At 38.5% G+C, this 16,746-nt stretch overlaps 1 protein-coding gene across 7 annotated transcripts in view; it reads right to left on the reverse strand.

The window, feature by feature from the left end:
* Positions 1 to 2,521: 2,521 nt before the first annotated feature.
* The window catches only part of SYNJ1 (synaptojanin 1), a 56,337-nt gene continuing 42,112 nt past the window's right edge, over positions 2,522 to 16,746 (reverse strand). For 5 of the 7 annotated variants that reach the window (XM_081326442.1, XM_081326444.1, XM_081326439.1 and 2 more), the window contains 6 exons: positions 14,904 to 15,041; positions 10,964 to 11,008; positions 10,195 to 10,262; positions 9,407 to 9,524; positions 8,569 to 8,777; positions 2,522 to 5,312 (listed from right to left, as the gene is read on the reverse strand). In XM_081326442.1, the coding sequence (XP_081182568.1) occupies positions 4,488 to 5,312; positions 8,569 to 8,777; positions 9,407 to 9,524; positions 10,195 to 10,262; positions 10,964 to 11,008; positions 14,904 to 15,041 (1,403 nt within the window). In that variant the 3' untranslated portion in view covers positions 2,522 to 4,487. Of the gene's footprint in view, positions 5,313 to 7,331; positions 7,353 to 8,568; positions 8,778 to 9,406; positions 9,525 to 10,194; positions 10,263 to 10,963; positions 11,009 to 14,903; positions 15,042 to 16,746 lie in introns of all 7 variants that reach the window. The other 2 variants (XM_081326445.1, XM_081326443.1) reach the window with 2 other exon arrangements.

Genomic DNA, 16,746 nt, shown 5'->3' on the forward strand with positions numbered 1-16,746 from the left:
GCGGAGCAAAGGTGTAACATGGGAGTACCGGGAAACTCCCAAGACAACTCTCGCGGCCGCATTCTGTACCAGTTGGAGCCTCCGAGTGGTCTTCAAGGGAAGCCCCATGTAAAGAGCATTGCAGTAGTCCAGACGAGAGGTCACGAGCGCATGAGTGACCGTACACAGGGCATCCTGGTCCAGATAGGGCCGCAACTGACGCACCAGATAGATCCACCTATCTCATCCCTGGCTAACCTAGGCAGCTCACAGCCATAAATAACGAAGAAATAAAAAGTTTAAACAAAGCGAAAGTAAAGATATAATAAACTTGGAAAAAGAAAACACGTCTCAATCAGAATAGAGCTGGAAGGGACCTTGGAGGTCTTCTAATCCAGCCCCTTGCTTAAGCAAGAGACCCGGTATACCAGGGTTAGGCAACCTTGGCTCTTTTTATGACTCGTGGACTTCAACTCCCAGAATTCCTGAGCCAGCCATGCTGAGGGGAAAGGGAGAGGTTTCCCAGCTGAGCCATGCTGCCTCAGGAATTCTGGGAGTTGAAGTCCACGAGTCATAAAACAGCCAAGGTTGCCTACCCCTGCCCTATACCATTTCAGACGAGTGGCTGTCCAGCCTCTTCTTAAAAACCTCGAATGAGGAGGCACCCACAACATCTGGAGGCAAATTGTCCTCACTGTTAGGATGTTTCTCCCAAATTCCTGGTTGCTTCTCTCCTTGGTGAGTTTCCATCCATTGTTTCTTGTCTTGCCTTCTGTAAAAAAGATGGGCATGCGGGGAGCAGAGAGGCGAGGGGGAGTCTGCCGCCAATCTAGCAGCCACCTCGTGTTGGAACTTCCCCATCGGGGAGGCCAATTTATAAAGCCAGGTCTTTAGACTCTTACTGAAGGATAAGATGCTAGGGGCAGATGTTACCCTAGAGGGCAGTGACATGCAGCGTAATACCAGTTTTATATATGTTACTTGCCATTCTGCGTGATTTGGAAGTCTTGTTTACACTACTTTACAACATTAAGTTTGCCTGTAGGTATTTTTTCGTATCATTGATGTGTTTTTTTTAATAGCCAACAGGGCTACCTTGGCATTTTTGGCCTGCTGTATTAAACTGTGGTAGTAACAGCCTTCCTCTTCCCCCAGGTCCTGATGTGTTGCTTCCTCATAATGGGGAGACATTCCTGGGAGGGAATCCCAACAGGGTCACTTAAGGCACAGAAGTCATCCCAGCTGCCAAGCAAAAGCAAGCAAACTCTTACATTCGCAGTCACAATAGAGAAAGATGCTGTAAATGGACAGTCACTTTAGTGGTGATGGCAAAGGCATCATTTCATACTATGCAGGGAAAGGTGATGGTAAACTACTCCTGTATTTTACCAAGAAAACCACATGGAAAGATGTGCTGTAAAGTGATTGGCAATGTAGTACCACATGATGGGCTCCTCAGGTCAGATGGACTCAACACCTTGAGGAAGAGCTGAGGATCACATGTTGTTTATGATATGGGTAGATTAAAGCTTTTGAGGTGACTAGTTGCTGATGTTGCCATGTAGGACAAGATAACTAGAAGCTGGAATCACAGATCTGGACCCATTAGGCAAAGACCTAGCTCTTTGGAGAAGTCCATAATGCTAGGAAAGGTATTGGGATGGAAAAAAAGAGGACAATTGGTAGCAAGCTCTATGGTCTAAATTACAGTAGCAATGTATATATTATACACCAGGGGTCTTCAAACCTGGCCCTTTTATGACTTGTGGACTTCAACTCCCAGAATTCCTCAACCAGTGTGTCTGGCTGAGGAATTCTGGGAGCTGAAGTCCACAAGTCATAAAAGGGCCAAGTTTGAAGACCCCTGTTATACACTATTGGAAGACTTGAAGGATCACGGTGGGATGTCTTGGAGAAAATCCATGTGTTTTTAAGAGTTGACACCACTTTTAGTTATGTTTATGGAGAGTTAAAGTGCGATAGAATTTAATGTTTTATTTTTGTTGTTAGCATATTGTAGCTTAAGTTTGTAAGTTTATACCCTGTATTCAGCTCTGGGAAGTCGGGGAGGGGAGGGGAGGGTTGGGGGGAGGGTAGTGGGAGGGAGGGAGTTTTTTCTATTTAAAAATGTACTGTAAAACTTTTCAATAAAAAAAGACACCACTTTGATGGCAATTGCAAAATTATATAGCCTCATCTCTCTGGGTGGCTCAATAACCAACAGTAGAATGAGGATTATCATAAAAAGATTATTGCAGCCATTCCATGTCTTTCACTTTTTCCCAGGTCTGTTTTTACAGGTTAAAACTGTTAGGAATAGAAACTGAAGCAGAATTATTTGAGATGGAAGTAAGAACCAAGCAGAACAATCAGACCAGATATTCTGCAAAAGCTTTCATCAATCTTATTGCTTCAAGATGTTTGTTGCTTCCTGATATCCCTGGTAATCTTTTTATATAAAGATTATCTGATGATCTTAGATCAGAAAGATATCTGAAAATTTTAAGTCCACAAGGATAAAGCCAAATTCTGACAGCATCAATAATGGAGATATATCCCTAAAGATGGGAAAATTTATTTCATAAAGTAACATGTTCCACAGTATATGAATATGCAGTATTGTAAACCATCAATATTAATATTGTAATGGAGATAGTCAAATATGGTGTACCACAAGCAATAACTTGTTATACATTAACAAAGCAATTTGCACAGGAAAACACTTAATGAAAATATATAGGATTTTAGACTATTGTAACTTTGACTCTAATGATGTCCTTTTGCAGTACGCATTATAATAGTTAACTATTCATCCTATGCTCATACATGCTTTGTTGCAATTTTTGTGGTACTTTTCTGCCAGATTTTATAATTCATTGAAGATGCTGAGGCCTGTATTTGAAATTTAATAGGAAAACTATACTAACTGAAAATTAAATATTCATACAAGGACCACTTATAAAAGAACTCTAATTGCACTATCGAGAATACAGTTGTGTTGCTAACATTATACCAATGCATGATCACACAGATGTTAATACATTATGGAACCAGAAAATTATAGTTCTACTGCTGTTTCAAAATTTACAATTTTAAAAGCACAATATAGACGTCACTGTATTTTAATGACTACTTTAATGAGTAAGTGTTATATGAGATGATTTATATAAATACATTGGAATAGTATTAGAGAAATTGAAATGATGGTTTATTTTTACTGCTCCATGGAATGAGGTGCTTCGCTCAGATACCACAAAAGGAAAATATTTTGTAAACAGAGCATACTATAACAGTCTGCAAATACAGCAAAAGGAACAGACGTATTTAGCACGGCCCTTTTCAAAAAAGATTTTCATAAATTTAAAAAAGCAAGCAATATAAATAAGTGTGACAATATGACTAAGAAAAGGCTGTATCTTGCTTAACAGTAGTATGAAACAGACATATATTTCCTTCATGACATGAAAATACTACATTTAAGTGCCATCTGTTGCAAAAATTTTGGAGGCAAACTATAGTTTACAAAGCATTATGTATGGGATTATAGAATCTGCCTCAAGAAGCATCACCTATAATACTGATGTTTGTCTGTGGAATGTGATACATTTAACTTGTCAGAATAGTACATTAATCATTGTTTTGTTTGTTGATAACCATATTTGAGACACATTATTTCTATACGTTGTAAAGGAAAAAGGCGGGAGAGTTGAAATATATGGACCATCTATCCAATTGCTTCTTTACAGATCTTCCTATCAAAATGAATATAAAATTTCCTTCAACTTAGAAAGCAACATTCATAATAGAATAGGAAGCTATATAATGAGAATAAGATCAGGAGGAGAGTAACAATAATGCTACAACAAATTTTCTCATGTCTGCAAAACAAAGCATGTGCAATGATAGGAAAAATATATTACTATATATTGTTTAAAATTATTTCAATTGTTGGGGGAAGTCACTTCTACAAATCTTCATAAATCTCTATTATAATTTATTTCCCAACATTAACATTAAACAATTGGCATCTTAATTAAACTCTGACAGTTCTTTGGTGAATACTTATAAATATATCAGTTTATCAGATACTGGAAGTGGTTCTACATTCTAACCGAAGGGCATTTAAAATGGTATTTAAATTCTTATATAAGAATGTTCAAGAAACAATTGTTTAAAACTCTTGTGCGTTAGTCAGAGAAACCAATGCATGCTTGTTGGTCTTCAAAAACAAACTTAATTTTATACTTTCCTATGAACTAGAGTGGAATTGAAACAAGCATAACTTTTCCTTGCATTGTATCCATTAAAGGAACAGAATCAGATCATTATTTAGATTAATTCTGTGCATCATTTGACACCCTGCCACCTTTGTGTAGTAACCTAAGAATTAATGTTCAGTGCATCCGATTAAAGTATTGCACATATAGAATTAAATCAATGCCCAGTTCTATTAGTTAATTTTTAACTAATCATTTCTACCCAGTTTAAATAATTATATCTTAAATAATTTATCTTTCCATAAAATCTTGTGTCGGTAATACTTTAGGTGCTAAACAAATTAAAGGATCTGTGACTGAACTGTCGTTGGTAGATCTGGATGGTATAGGAGGTGCAGGAGGGGGTCTTGCTGGCAATAGATGAAAAGAGCCAGAACTTTTGTTATCACCGTTGTAAACAGTAAAGTTGGAGTCAGTGATATTTTGTTCAGTGCCCAGTGAAAAATAAGTTGCTTGCAGGGAAGAAGCTCTTTTTAAATCAGTGGTATTGGCCAATGGTTTCAGGGTTAAGACTAAATCGTCCTCTTCAAATGTTACCCAACCTTTTTGTTTTCCATTGTTAGATATAGAAGATGTACTCTGCAAACTAAAGTCATCTTCAGATGTATCAACATAAAATGTAGCTTTACCTTTCTGGTGAATAGGAAGCTTTAGAGATGGAAAAGGATTAGAAGTGGGTCCTTCTCCTATGCAATGTGAAGTTGCTCCATATTCTTGAGATTCAGTTCTAAATGGATTTCCAGTTGTAATATTTTTTTCAGTAAAAGGGTTTGTGCTGTTTAATCTGTTAGCAAATGGATTCAGAGAATTGCACGTGTACACCTCAGATTTACTGTGTGCTAGAGTACTGGTATGTGGCATACTTATGTTACCGAAATTAAAATTGTCTTTTGAAGAAGGCAAGCTTGTCAGCTTCTTTTGATTTAAAGATACAATTGGTGACATTTGAACTGACTGAATTTTAGATTCAGAAAACAGCTGAAAGGACAAATCTTCAAAAGGATCATTGTTTAGTTGTGTTTCAAGCTGAACAGCGTGAACTCCATTTGTTCTAATCTGAAAAATAAATATAGCGTTCAAATATGTAACTGGTTTGATAAAAGATCTTTTGTTCATGAAAGAAGCAGTGGTTTGAACATCTGTCTTTTGTGATTTGCTGTATACTTGAAAAATATTACTAAGTTTGTTTCTATACAATTTTTTCATTATTTTCACTATATGATCCCTGTCAGAATATACACACAAATGGATAATTATATATATATTACACACACACACATACATACATACACACACACACACACATACTATATATTTACAGTATGAAAGAAAAATTACAGGAAGTTTTAAGATCAGAACAGAATGTTTGGGTTAAAAGCACTGTATGGTATAAAGAATTGGAGCATTAAGCTAATAAAAATTCACATGCAGGAAAAAAAATATGAAATATTTTTCATAATGAAATCTTAGTAATTAAGTACCAAGCCTTCTCATTCTTAAGTATAGGCTATGTTAATTTGAAAAGAGTAATGAGAAAGTTCCACTCATACTCGATAAACGGGCCAAAATAGAAAATATTTTCTCTATCATTTATCTAAATATGCTTAGAAATATGTCCCATGAATTAAAGCTCAATGAGAATGGAAACCAAACACAAGCTCCCATCCCTATCAAACACTCTCGCCCATCCAATGCCTTTCTCTAGTGAGCTCAAACAATTGCCCTAAGGCAGAGGTCCCCAACCTTTGGGGCACCAGGGACTGGTTCCGTGGAGAGAAGTTTTTCCACGGACCGGAGGGGGCGTGGTTTTGTGTGCTGCCTGCATCCCGCGGATGGGGCTTTGGTTGTTTGTGCAAACCAGTTGCTGGCCTGCCGCGGTCCCTGCCCTAAGATGACTCAAGCCAATGGCCTGGTTCACCCTCCCACCAAAGGGAATGCAAGATGCCCTGCCCAAGTACAGGAAATGAGTTTAAGCTTAAAGATAAGTTTTTTTTAATCATTTAAACATATTCTACATATTTATTTCTTCTAATATTAATATATCTATTATATAAGATTAAATTCCAATAAATATAATAAGGGGATACATAATGTGAAACTATCAAAGGTTATGATTTGCAATATTGCGCTCTAATACCAAGATTACATTTAGCAAAATGTAAAATTCACTGTACTTAAAAATCAATGATCAGTATATAACACTGAAGCTTAACTGCAGAATAAATAGAAATAAAAGTTTAGCAGCAATTAACGTATTCTGTTTATGGACTAGTTTATTACCAAAACTGAAAATAGCTGATTATTATGTTTTAAATTATGTTCATTGCATTGATCTCATATGCAAAGCTTTTTTTTAAAAAATATCTAAGATTAACTTCATTTCAAAATTAAACTAGATTATATGTTAAAAGTAACTTTTAAAAAATATATATGACAAAGTTGGCTTAACTGAAAAGAAAATTTGGAAAAAAAATGAAACCAATATTTTCCCTGTAATGTCTCAGGCTACTTGAGTTGATCAGTGTTAAATAGTTTCAGACAGTGAGAGAGAATCAAGCACCCTCAGCTGCAAGAGTTCTCAAAATGTGAGTAAGGTCCAGTTGAAGAATTGTAAATAAGACTTCAACTTTTCATTTTATTAAATAAGCTGCTAAACTGTTTTACTCCCTTTTACCATGGCAATAGCAAGAAGCTGTACATCCCCATCTCCCTTGTCAATTAATGTGTCAGGGACAAAAATAAGGCAATTTTTCGTAAGTCTCTCTAGTATGCTGTCATACTACTTCCATTCTCTCTACTTCCAGAGTAATTAGTACAAATGGATATATTGAAACATCTTTCGATAGAAGGTAACATAACACAATTTGAAAACTCTTACCCTATAGGGCATAGCATGTCATGTAAGTTGCCTTTTATGTCAATAACGTGATGCATATCTGCCTATTCATACTGGCAGGTGATTTCAGTGCAAGCACAGATGTATGAACGTAACTGTTCATACATCTTTTATGCTAGAATTTATGGAGAACATAGAATGGATGAAAAAAAATATAAGACCAGTAAAGAGTCAGGTACCTTTTACCCTGAAGGTTGATCCTGCTTGTGAAAAAGAGACAGATATCAAAAGAAAACATTAGGAAGAAATCCAAGGTAACATGCTTCCAAGAGACTCAGTATTACGTTGGCCACATTAAGGGGAACTATAATTCAGGTACAATGTACATCAGACATCTTTTTCCTGCACTAACCTGAGTACCTGAGAACAAACAGCATTTCTCCGTGGCCCTGGTTTACAAAGAAGGTTGCAAGAAGTGGGTTTTTTGTGTGTATGGAAATTGGGGGTTTTTTATGGCTTTGCCTTAACGAAACGGGTATATTCTTGTCCTTGCTCAAACTTTTTTTACATTCCTATGAAAAGTTGGACAGGGTTTGGGTGAGGGATGCATTCTCTTGAAATATATCTGGATATAGGGCAAAAATTACTTAGATCAAATACCAATTATATTGTAGGTTATGGAATTGTCAAATTATGGACATTCTAAAGGTCCACATTTTTTCTCTTGTTGTTCTATTTTCTGAAGACAAATTAATAAAGGTATTGCTCATTTGCTTCATAAATCACAATAGTATACTGCATGTACAATTGCTAACATCAACATTAGGACAGTTTAAAATCTGTCAAATTAAGAGATTCTTAAAAATAGATTTTAAATTATAAGCTACATTTTTGAAAGTTATTTTACTTGTAAAACAACAAAGGCAAATGAGCACATACAATTTTGAGATTACTTTGAGGTTACTTTATTATAGCAGATGAAAAACTATTTTTCCATCTGGCTGATCTTTAATTGTAATAAATTGAAATTGAATGTATTTGCCCACGTTTTTAAGTCTTTAATTAAAAAAATGTTCCTCTTTATTTTGTATTCTGTTGTTGCAAATTTTATTCTGTATTAAATTTCAATATTTGCATTTTTCTGCCTTTTGGAAGTTACAATATTTTTCTGCAAACTTTTGACTATGATGAAGATAAACCTAACTAATGTCCAATGTACTGAATCCAACATAATTCTAAACCTAATTTGTTAATCCCCTCACTTGAAGTATGCCTATGTGTCCTAGTGACAGAGATTAGGAAGTGATAGAACAGCTCAGCCTTAATTTTTGATGTGAATAGATTTAAGTCTATATTGGCAATGTATGTGATGTTCAGCTTTATACACTGAATACAGCAGTATTTTTGATTGGAGCAGTACAGAAGCCGCAGTAGATACACCCAAAAGAAAATGTTTAAACAATATTCCGTACATACCTGCTTCTGTGATGGAATGTTGTCAGAAGGCAAACTCTGGGATGATTTGCTGCGAGGGGGAGGCTGTGGTGGTGCCTCCAGGTTTGATGGAGCAGCTGTTTGAGACGTTGCTGTCATAGGTATAAGTGGCTCTTGCATCTTTACAACAGAGGTGGGATGAATAGGAACTGCACCTTGTGGTTTAAGTGGTTCAGGAAGTAGAGGTGACCCTATAAATACATTCAATTATTATCTTACTTCCAACACCAAAAATGTTTTTAATAATAATAGTGGTGGTGATGATGATGATAATGCCAAATCCAGTCTGAAAACTGGCTGACTATGCAACAGATCATAATGGTTAGTGGGAGACAGATGCACTTGATCAGCCTAAGAACAAAAAACTGCTCACAGTGAATCTTGCCTTCTCCTTGGGCTAAGTACTAACTCACTTTAAAAATAAGAAGTGGGTATTTAGGAATTAAGGGACGCAGTGGCTCAGTGGGATAGGACACTGAGCTTGTCGATCAGAAGGTCGGCAGTTTGGCGGGTTGAATCCCGAGTGCCGTGTAACAGAGTGAGCGCCTGTTACTCGTCCCAGCTTCTGCCAACCTAGCAGGTAACAGCGTTCCATGCGCCTTTGGTGTCTAGTCATGCCGGCCACATGAAACGGAGATGAGCACCGGCCCCTAGAGTTGGAAATGACTAGCACGCATGTGCGGGGGAACCTTTACCTTTACCTATTTAGGAATTATGTTCCATCTAAGGGATAGCACCCGGATTCCCTTGAATGCACTTATAGCACTCCTATGTAGAAGAATTCCATTAAAAAAAAGAAAAAAATACGTAATATACTCACCACTTTTACCTGTTGCTAATTCTGGTGGCTTAGGGTGGAGTTCAGGCATATGCTTTCCTATAGAAGGACGCATGTGACTTTGTGGTGCACTAATAACTCCAGCTCGGGGAGGAACAATCTGAAATGGAAGTATAGACCTTTAATCGTGAGTAAAATTTGAATTGGTTTGTGTCAAAGTAGGCTGGCAACTTAAGCCAGTTGCTCCTAGCCTCGAATATCCTGCAGATCCACTGGGCTTCAGTCCTGTCATCTTCCAGACTGATAGTCTCTAGATCAGGGGAAGGCAACCTTGGCTCTTTTATGACTTGTGGACTTCAACTCCCAGAATTCCTGAGCCAGCCCTGCTCAGGAATTCTTCATTAACACACAAGGGACCTTTTGGCTAGCATCACAAGAAAAATATTTTTTTAATGTTACATAAGGCATTCAAACCCGTCAGTCCTAGAGGAGATCAACCCTGATGGCTCTTTAGAAGGGCAAATCCTGAAGTTGAAACTCAAATACTTTGGCCGCCTAATGAGAAGGAAGAACTCACTGGAGAAGAGCCTAATGCTGGGAAAGATTGAGGGCAAGAGAAGAAGGGGACAACAGAGAATGAGGTGGCTGGATGGAGTCACTGAAGTAGGAGGCGTGAGCTTAAATGGACTCCAGAAGATGGTAGAGGACAGGAAGGCCTGGAAGAACGTCGTCCATGGGGTCGCGATGGGTCGGACAAGACTTCGCAACTAACAACAAAAAAACTAAATGTAATTCTATTCTTAGTTTTACCAGAAGATATATATCCTTACCGGTCTACATGTACTGGGTCCGGATGCTCCTGTGTTTATTTGTCCAGTGGGAGGCAGAGACTGATATGCTAAAGAAATTGGATGTATAATTAGAATATATTTCTAAATTCAGATTATCTATAATTAGTAAATATTTATATTGATATATAGTATCTATTATCTTTGTGGAGTAAGGGTTTTCTGAACTTTCAGATATGAAAGAATGCCCCTCCCTTCCAACTTTGTCATGCATATTGGTCACTGAAACTATACAGTGAATACTAATGATTCATGCGGTACTCGAAAATCACAAGTGTATACTGTAATCTTTATAACATCATTCCCATAATCAGTTATTGATGTAACATCCATATCCTTTATTCTTAGTATTTGAAACTGGTTCAGCATACCCACACATGTATGGTCCTAATTGAGGAATCTGGGAGACTTTATGAAAAAAGCATTAAGTCTCACCTTTGTCATTCATAACATTTACAGAATTATTTATCTAGGGAGAATTTTTGTCTATGGTCAAACCACTTCCTCACTGAACTAGCTGGCTGATGGCACAGATAAGAATATGAACAATGAATTATTATTGACACAGATAAGCTTCTCAGTTTCAAAAGTCTCAACATGATTCCATTTGGTAAGAGTCTTTCAAGCGTGAACATTAAATTTATGAAATACAAAGAGAAGTCTAAATGTTCACTACGTACATGAAATTTAAAGATTAAATATTTACATATTCAGTTTAAAAATTCAGTGCGACATTAAGAGTAAGAGTTACCTTCTTCTCTCCTAGCTACAACAGGGCTGGGAGGAGCACCAAAACCTTATCAGAGGAAAGCAGAAAAGTACTATATAACATGTAAGCAACATACTAGATTCAGAAAAGGCAAAAATAAAGAGAATTGCAAGGCTTTTTAAGAAGATGATTAATAGATGTTTTTAATACGACAGTTGCATTGCATATTGCTGTAATGCTCAGTAAGAAAAATAAAAGCTGACGTATCACTCTTAGATAGCACACAAATAGCTGCAAACACCAATTTACCACTGCCATAGTACCACCGCCATAGCCCTTCGGAGGGAATGGTCATATCCCCACTACTACGGGTATCAAATGTGTGTTTTCCCCCTAAAAGGGCTCAGCTCCCTGGGGCCACCAAGTGCTTGGGCACGTGTGGAGAGGAGTAGTTGCGTCCCTTGAGAGGTGGGATAGATTGTAGTATCGATTTATGAATGTGCGAGGGTGCGAAGATCAGGTGGATCGAGCTGAGTGGGCAGGCAGGAACATCAGGATGGTGATGGGGATACAGGATCCAGCGTTCGCAAGTGGTCTTGCTGTTTGACCCCCACACACACAAACTCAAACTTTAGTCCCCGGCTATCGGAACCCTGAGCTCTGCTGTTGTTTTTGAAAGTCAAGTTGGTTTGTAATAAGGCTACCCTCATCTGTGATCTTCACAGATGAGAGCGCCAACCTGACAAGGCTGACCAAACTCTGGGTGGGCCTGGAAGGGAGTGACCCTCTATCAGAATTGTGCCACCTGGATTTTGGTTTAGGGTTCTGCACCAGCTGAGATTCTGGTGGAGGCAGGTGAAGAGGCAGTTGTTCCCTCTGGTGCCCTGCTTTGCAGATGTCAGGTTCTCTGGCTGAAATTGGGCACTAGGGAACAGTTGGGATTGTTTCTGGTACTGTCCTCCCTAGTGCCCAGCACTCTCCTTGTCAAAGCTGTTGGATTCCATTGCCTGACTGGCTACAGAATCTCTGAGGTTGCTGGTACTTGGATATTTCAATTCGCCAGATCAGATAGAGTAGGTATACTCCAGGTCCTTCCCTTAAATGTTGCTATCTAGTGGGACCTAGGAAGCATGCCCTTTGTATGGCAGCCCCCGACCTGTGCCACACCCTTCCTCTTTAGTCTCCACCATTTCAACCTTCTGGAAATCTGTAAATTGCTTTTAAAAAGTTGGCTATTCTCCAAACACTGGGGTTGGGTGAAGGTGGAAGATTTATCATAGACGGTTCACTCTCATTGCCTTCAGGCTTACTGGTGCTACCCAACCCCTCCCCCCACAGGAAGGTGGCCCCTATTCGATCACCTGGCCCAGGCAACTGATGGACCCTTTGGGATTCCAGACAGAGCTTGGAGTTTCTCCTGAGGATCTGGTGGGGGAGCTCAACTTGAAGCTTTGTTTATCACCTGGAACAGGGTGGTGGTGATGTTGGTGGGATTTATTGGGGAACTCTGGGAAATGAAATGCCAGAAGAGATGCCTGGAGTGCCACTGGAGGAAGATCCAGAGGAGAAATGATTAATAAGCTATGTTAGTGATTATCTCATGGTGGTAAGAGCGATGTCAATAATTCTTCACCCTTATTGTGTCTGTAAACAGCTTCCTATTTTTAGAATAACTTGCCCGCCTACTAGGCAAGGATAAGCTACATCAGAACATCCAATTATACCTTTCAACCCCAAATGAGCCCTGTCTCAGTGCCTGGAGGCTATGTGAACTTGGCTAGAGAAAAACAAACTCTGGCTTAATCCCACCAAGACAAAGGGGCCACGGTCACTGATACCATCAGGGTTGAGGATTTTCCATAAAAATTTTCCATTTTACTCCTGGCTGGAATTACGCTACTACAACATGACTTACACGGGGCTTACCTTGAAGGTCATTTGGAAGCTTCAACTAGTCCAAACTGTAGCAATGTGAGCAATGAGGTTTGCCTCACCGTACACTTCTAATACATGAGCAGTGTGGTTACCAATGTGTTTTTCATGAGTAATTCAAGGTGTTGGCCATTTCCTCTAAAGCCGTGCATGTCACCGAGACCAATTAGGTCTCATGGTTTTTCCTGGGCAGCACAGTCTGATAGAATGGGCACGTTCCAGATCCCATCCAGTTTAGTGTAATGATTAATGATCAAGGTGGTATCCTAAAAAACAGGAGATTGTGACTCTCATGTTAAGACATCCCCATCCAGTTCTTTCAGGACCTAGAAAACATACCCTCACTATAAAGGAACCTGCGATCTAGATTGAGCAGGGCAGGTGTGAATGAACTTGGGAGGCAGAAGGAAGAGCCACAGACTAGACAACCATTGTGCAAAAGAGACGGCAGTCCATAGAAGCAAAAAGAACATGGGAAACGTTCTCAGAAGGGACTCTCCCTAGTTTTCTGGATAGTAAAAGAGGGGAGAAATGCTTTCAGACTTGCAAAATTCTATTAAAGTAACTTTACCCTAAGGTAGTGTTAGTACTCATGGTTGGTGCTTCTTGTCTGGACTACATTGAAGAGTTGACATATATCCCCCCCCAAACCCCCCCTCCCAAGTTCTGGATAGTTCCCATCCCAATTTCTGGAAAGCTTTGAAAACATACTATTCTCTTAGGCTTTGGGACAGGCAGGACAGGCTGTCCTGTTTAAAACTGGTATGTTGTCTGGATTATCATTTTTTAAAAATACTCTTTTATAATCCTATTACTTTGCAAGTAACTCAAGGTGGTGAATATACATAATACTCCTTTCTCCTATTTTCCCCACAGTAACAATTGTGTGAAGGGGGCTAGGCTGGAAGAGAGAGCGTGATTGGCCCAAGGTACCCAGCCGGCTTTCATGCCTTAACATGCGAGTCACAATCTCCTGTTTTTTAGGATACCACCTTAATCATTATACTAAACTGGCTTTTAATTTTGCAACTATTTCGTAAAAAAAATTTGGATTAATTTTATTGTATCCTTATTTATCAATTATTTTTATGTTATTCTTTACTTCGTGAGCTACCCAGCCAGCCGAAGTCAGTTAGCACCAAAATCAAATAAATAAATAAATAAATAAATAAATAAATAAATAAACAAAACATCTGCATTTGTTAAGCCAAAGTTAAATAATCATTACCTCCAAGTTCTTTTCTAGTAAGTGCGGGACTCTTACTCCCTTAGGAGTAAGAGATAAAGGCAGCAGTAAAAAAAAATATCAATTGGAAAAAAAGGGATTAGAAAAAAATTAAGAATCACAGTGAATGAATTTATTATCGTACATTATAAGGGAGTTTCAGGCTCATATCATGTAATGACAATAATTATAATAGAGCACTCTTGTATATACATAATCCAAAGCAGCTGCACCACAGAAAGCTAAGAAGTCTTGCTAAAACTTCTATTATGTTAAAATAATACAGTAATGTGGTTACAAAGAGAATTTAGGATGGAGCAAAATGTGGAGATCCAATCTGAGTTGGTCACCGGGAAATGTGGAGAATATTAATTATAATTGGGTTTGAATCAATAGAAACCATGGTTGTAACTGTTTCAAACAAAGCACGATTACCACTATATCATCTGAACTGATAAGATATGTGCAAACCATTAAGTAATAACAGAAGTCTTTCTGAACCTGCATTAGAAGGGCAGAGGGTAAATGTTTATAAGCCCGAGAGTCATCCAAGCTGTTTTTCCCATGTTAAACCAAAATAAAAATAAAAACTATAGCCTTCTAGCTGTTACTGAGCATTAACTATCATGACCCCAAGCCAACACATCCAATAATCGGTCATGAATGGAACACCAACAGCTGGGTGACTACCTATTTCCAAGCTCTGTGCTGAATTATGATTCAGCATTATCTAAATGTGATGGATAATAAACTTATTAAACATATGTTATCTAAAAATAACAGAAAAATCTTAGGACCATACCATTTTCTGTTTCATTCCCTTACCTGATGGAGGAGGGGGCCTTTGCGGGGGAGCAGGGCGACCAGGAGGCACTCCTGGTCGAGGTGGAGGTGGGCGTTTTGGTTCCAAGCCTTGAGTAGACTCTTTTAGTTGAGTTATAGGTTGAAAATCTGCTGGTGAACCTGAAAATAATATCAAGGGACAGTTCAAACAGCATGATGTCAGTATGTGTATGTTACCAAAGACAGTTCAAGGATTGTATCTTAATATAATCCCACAATTTTGAGATGTTTGGAGAGCAGAAACCAGAAGAGGCTAATAATATACATACACACACACACACTCTAATCATCCTAATCACAGAACTAAACCGGTACCAATAAAGGTAACTATGTTAAGGTGCTTTGGAAGAGTTTCTCAATAAAGATCAGGCTGTCTCCTTCCTTGCTGGTTTTCTGGAAAACTGAATTCGTTTGGGGGGAGCGTCTTTTCTTATACCTGAGGCCATCTTGTTTCCTAGTTGCTTTGTGTATTTTTCTTTTCCTTTCACATTTTGTTCTTTGTGTTTTTGCATTGGCTTTGGATATAAAAAGCCTACATACCCATGTTAAAATACCAGGTTTCTGAGATGTAAAAAAATAAAATAAAAAATTAGACCAAGATAACTTCAGAATTTCCCCCACAATTAACGTAACATTTAAGTTATACAATTCAATTGAAAAACAGAATGAAATCTTTTAGAGGGGAAAAACAATAAAAAAGTACAATAACATGGTGGCGTAAGTGTGCACACCCTTAAACTAATATTTATTGAAACACCTTTTGACTTTATGACAGCATTCAGTCTTTTGGGGTAGGAGCCTATTACCAGTAGCATGGTAAATCTTGCCTTGGGGATCGTTGCCCACCGTTCCTAGCAAAAGCACTACAAATCTGTCAGATCGCGAGGGCATTTCCTGTGCACAGCCCTCTTCAGGTCTCCCCACAGATTTTCATGTGGGTTCAGGTATGGCTCTGGCTGGGCCATTCCAAAAACTTTGATCTGGTGGAGCCATTCTTTTTTTATTTGGAAGTATGCTTTGGATTGTGCTGAAAGGTGAAATTCCTCTTCATCTTCAGCATTTTAGTGGAGACCTAAGATTTTGGGCCAAAATTGACTAATATTTGGAACTGTTCATAATTCCCTCCACTTTGACTGAAGTCCCAGTTTTAGCTGAACAAAAGCAGCCCCAATGAACAATGCTGCTAGCATTAGGTTTCACTGTGGTTATGGTGTACCACCACATAGTATGTGCAGAGTGTTGTTTTTACACCAAAGATGCTTTTTGAAATTATGGCCAAAAAAGTTCAACCTTGGTCTCATCAGACCATAACATGTTTTCCCACGTGCTTTTTGTCAGACTTGAGGTAGGTTTTTGCAAAATGTAACTGAGCTTACGTGTTTTCTTTGTAAGAAAAGGCTTCCGTCTTGCCATTCTACCCCGCAGCCCAGACAAATGAAGAATACGGGAGACTGTTGTCACTTGTAGTACACAACCAGTACTTGCCCAGAAATTCCTGAAGCTCCTTTAATGTTGTTGTAGGCCTCTTGCAGCCTCTTGAATCACCACCACCACCACCACCACCTCCTCCTCCTCCATCAATTTTGAAGAAGCATTCATCTCTTGGTAATGTCACTGTTGTGCCATAGTTTCTCCACTTGTTGATAACTGTCTTCACTGTGTCCCATGCTATATCCAATGCCTTGGGAATTTTTTTGCGCCCTTCTCCTGACTGATGCCTTCCAATAATGAGATCCCTTTGATGCTTTGTAAGCTGTTTGAAGACCATGGCTTATGCTCTAAGAGGCAACTTGTGTAAACGTCGGAAAAATCTACTAGAACAGCT

Source organism: Vipera berus (assembly GCF_964194415.1).
Source record: "Vipera berus genome assembly, chromosome: 4".
Lineage (NCBI taxonomy): Eukaryota > Metazoa > Chordata > Lepidosauria > Squamata > Viperidae > Vipera > Vipera berus.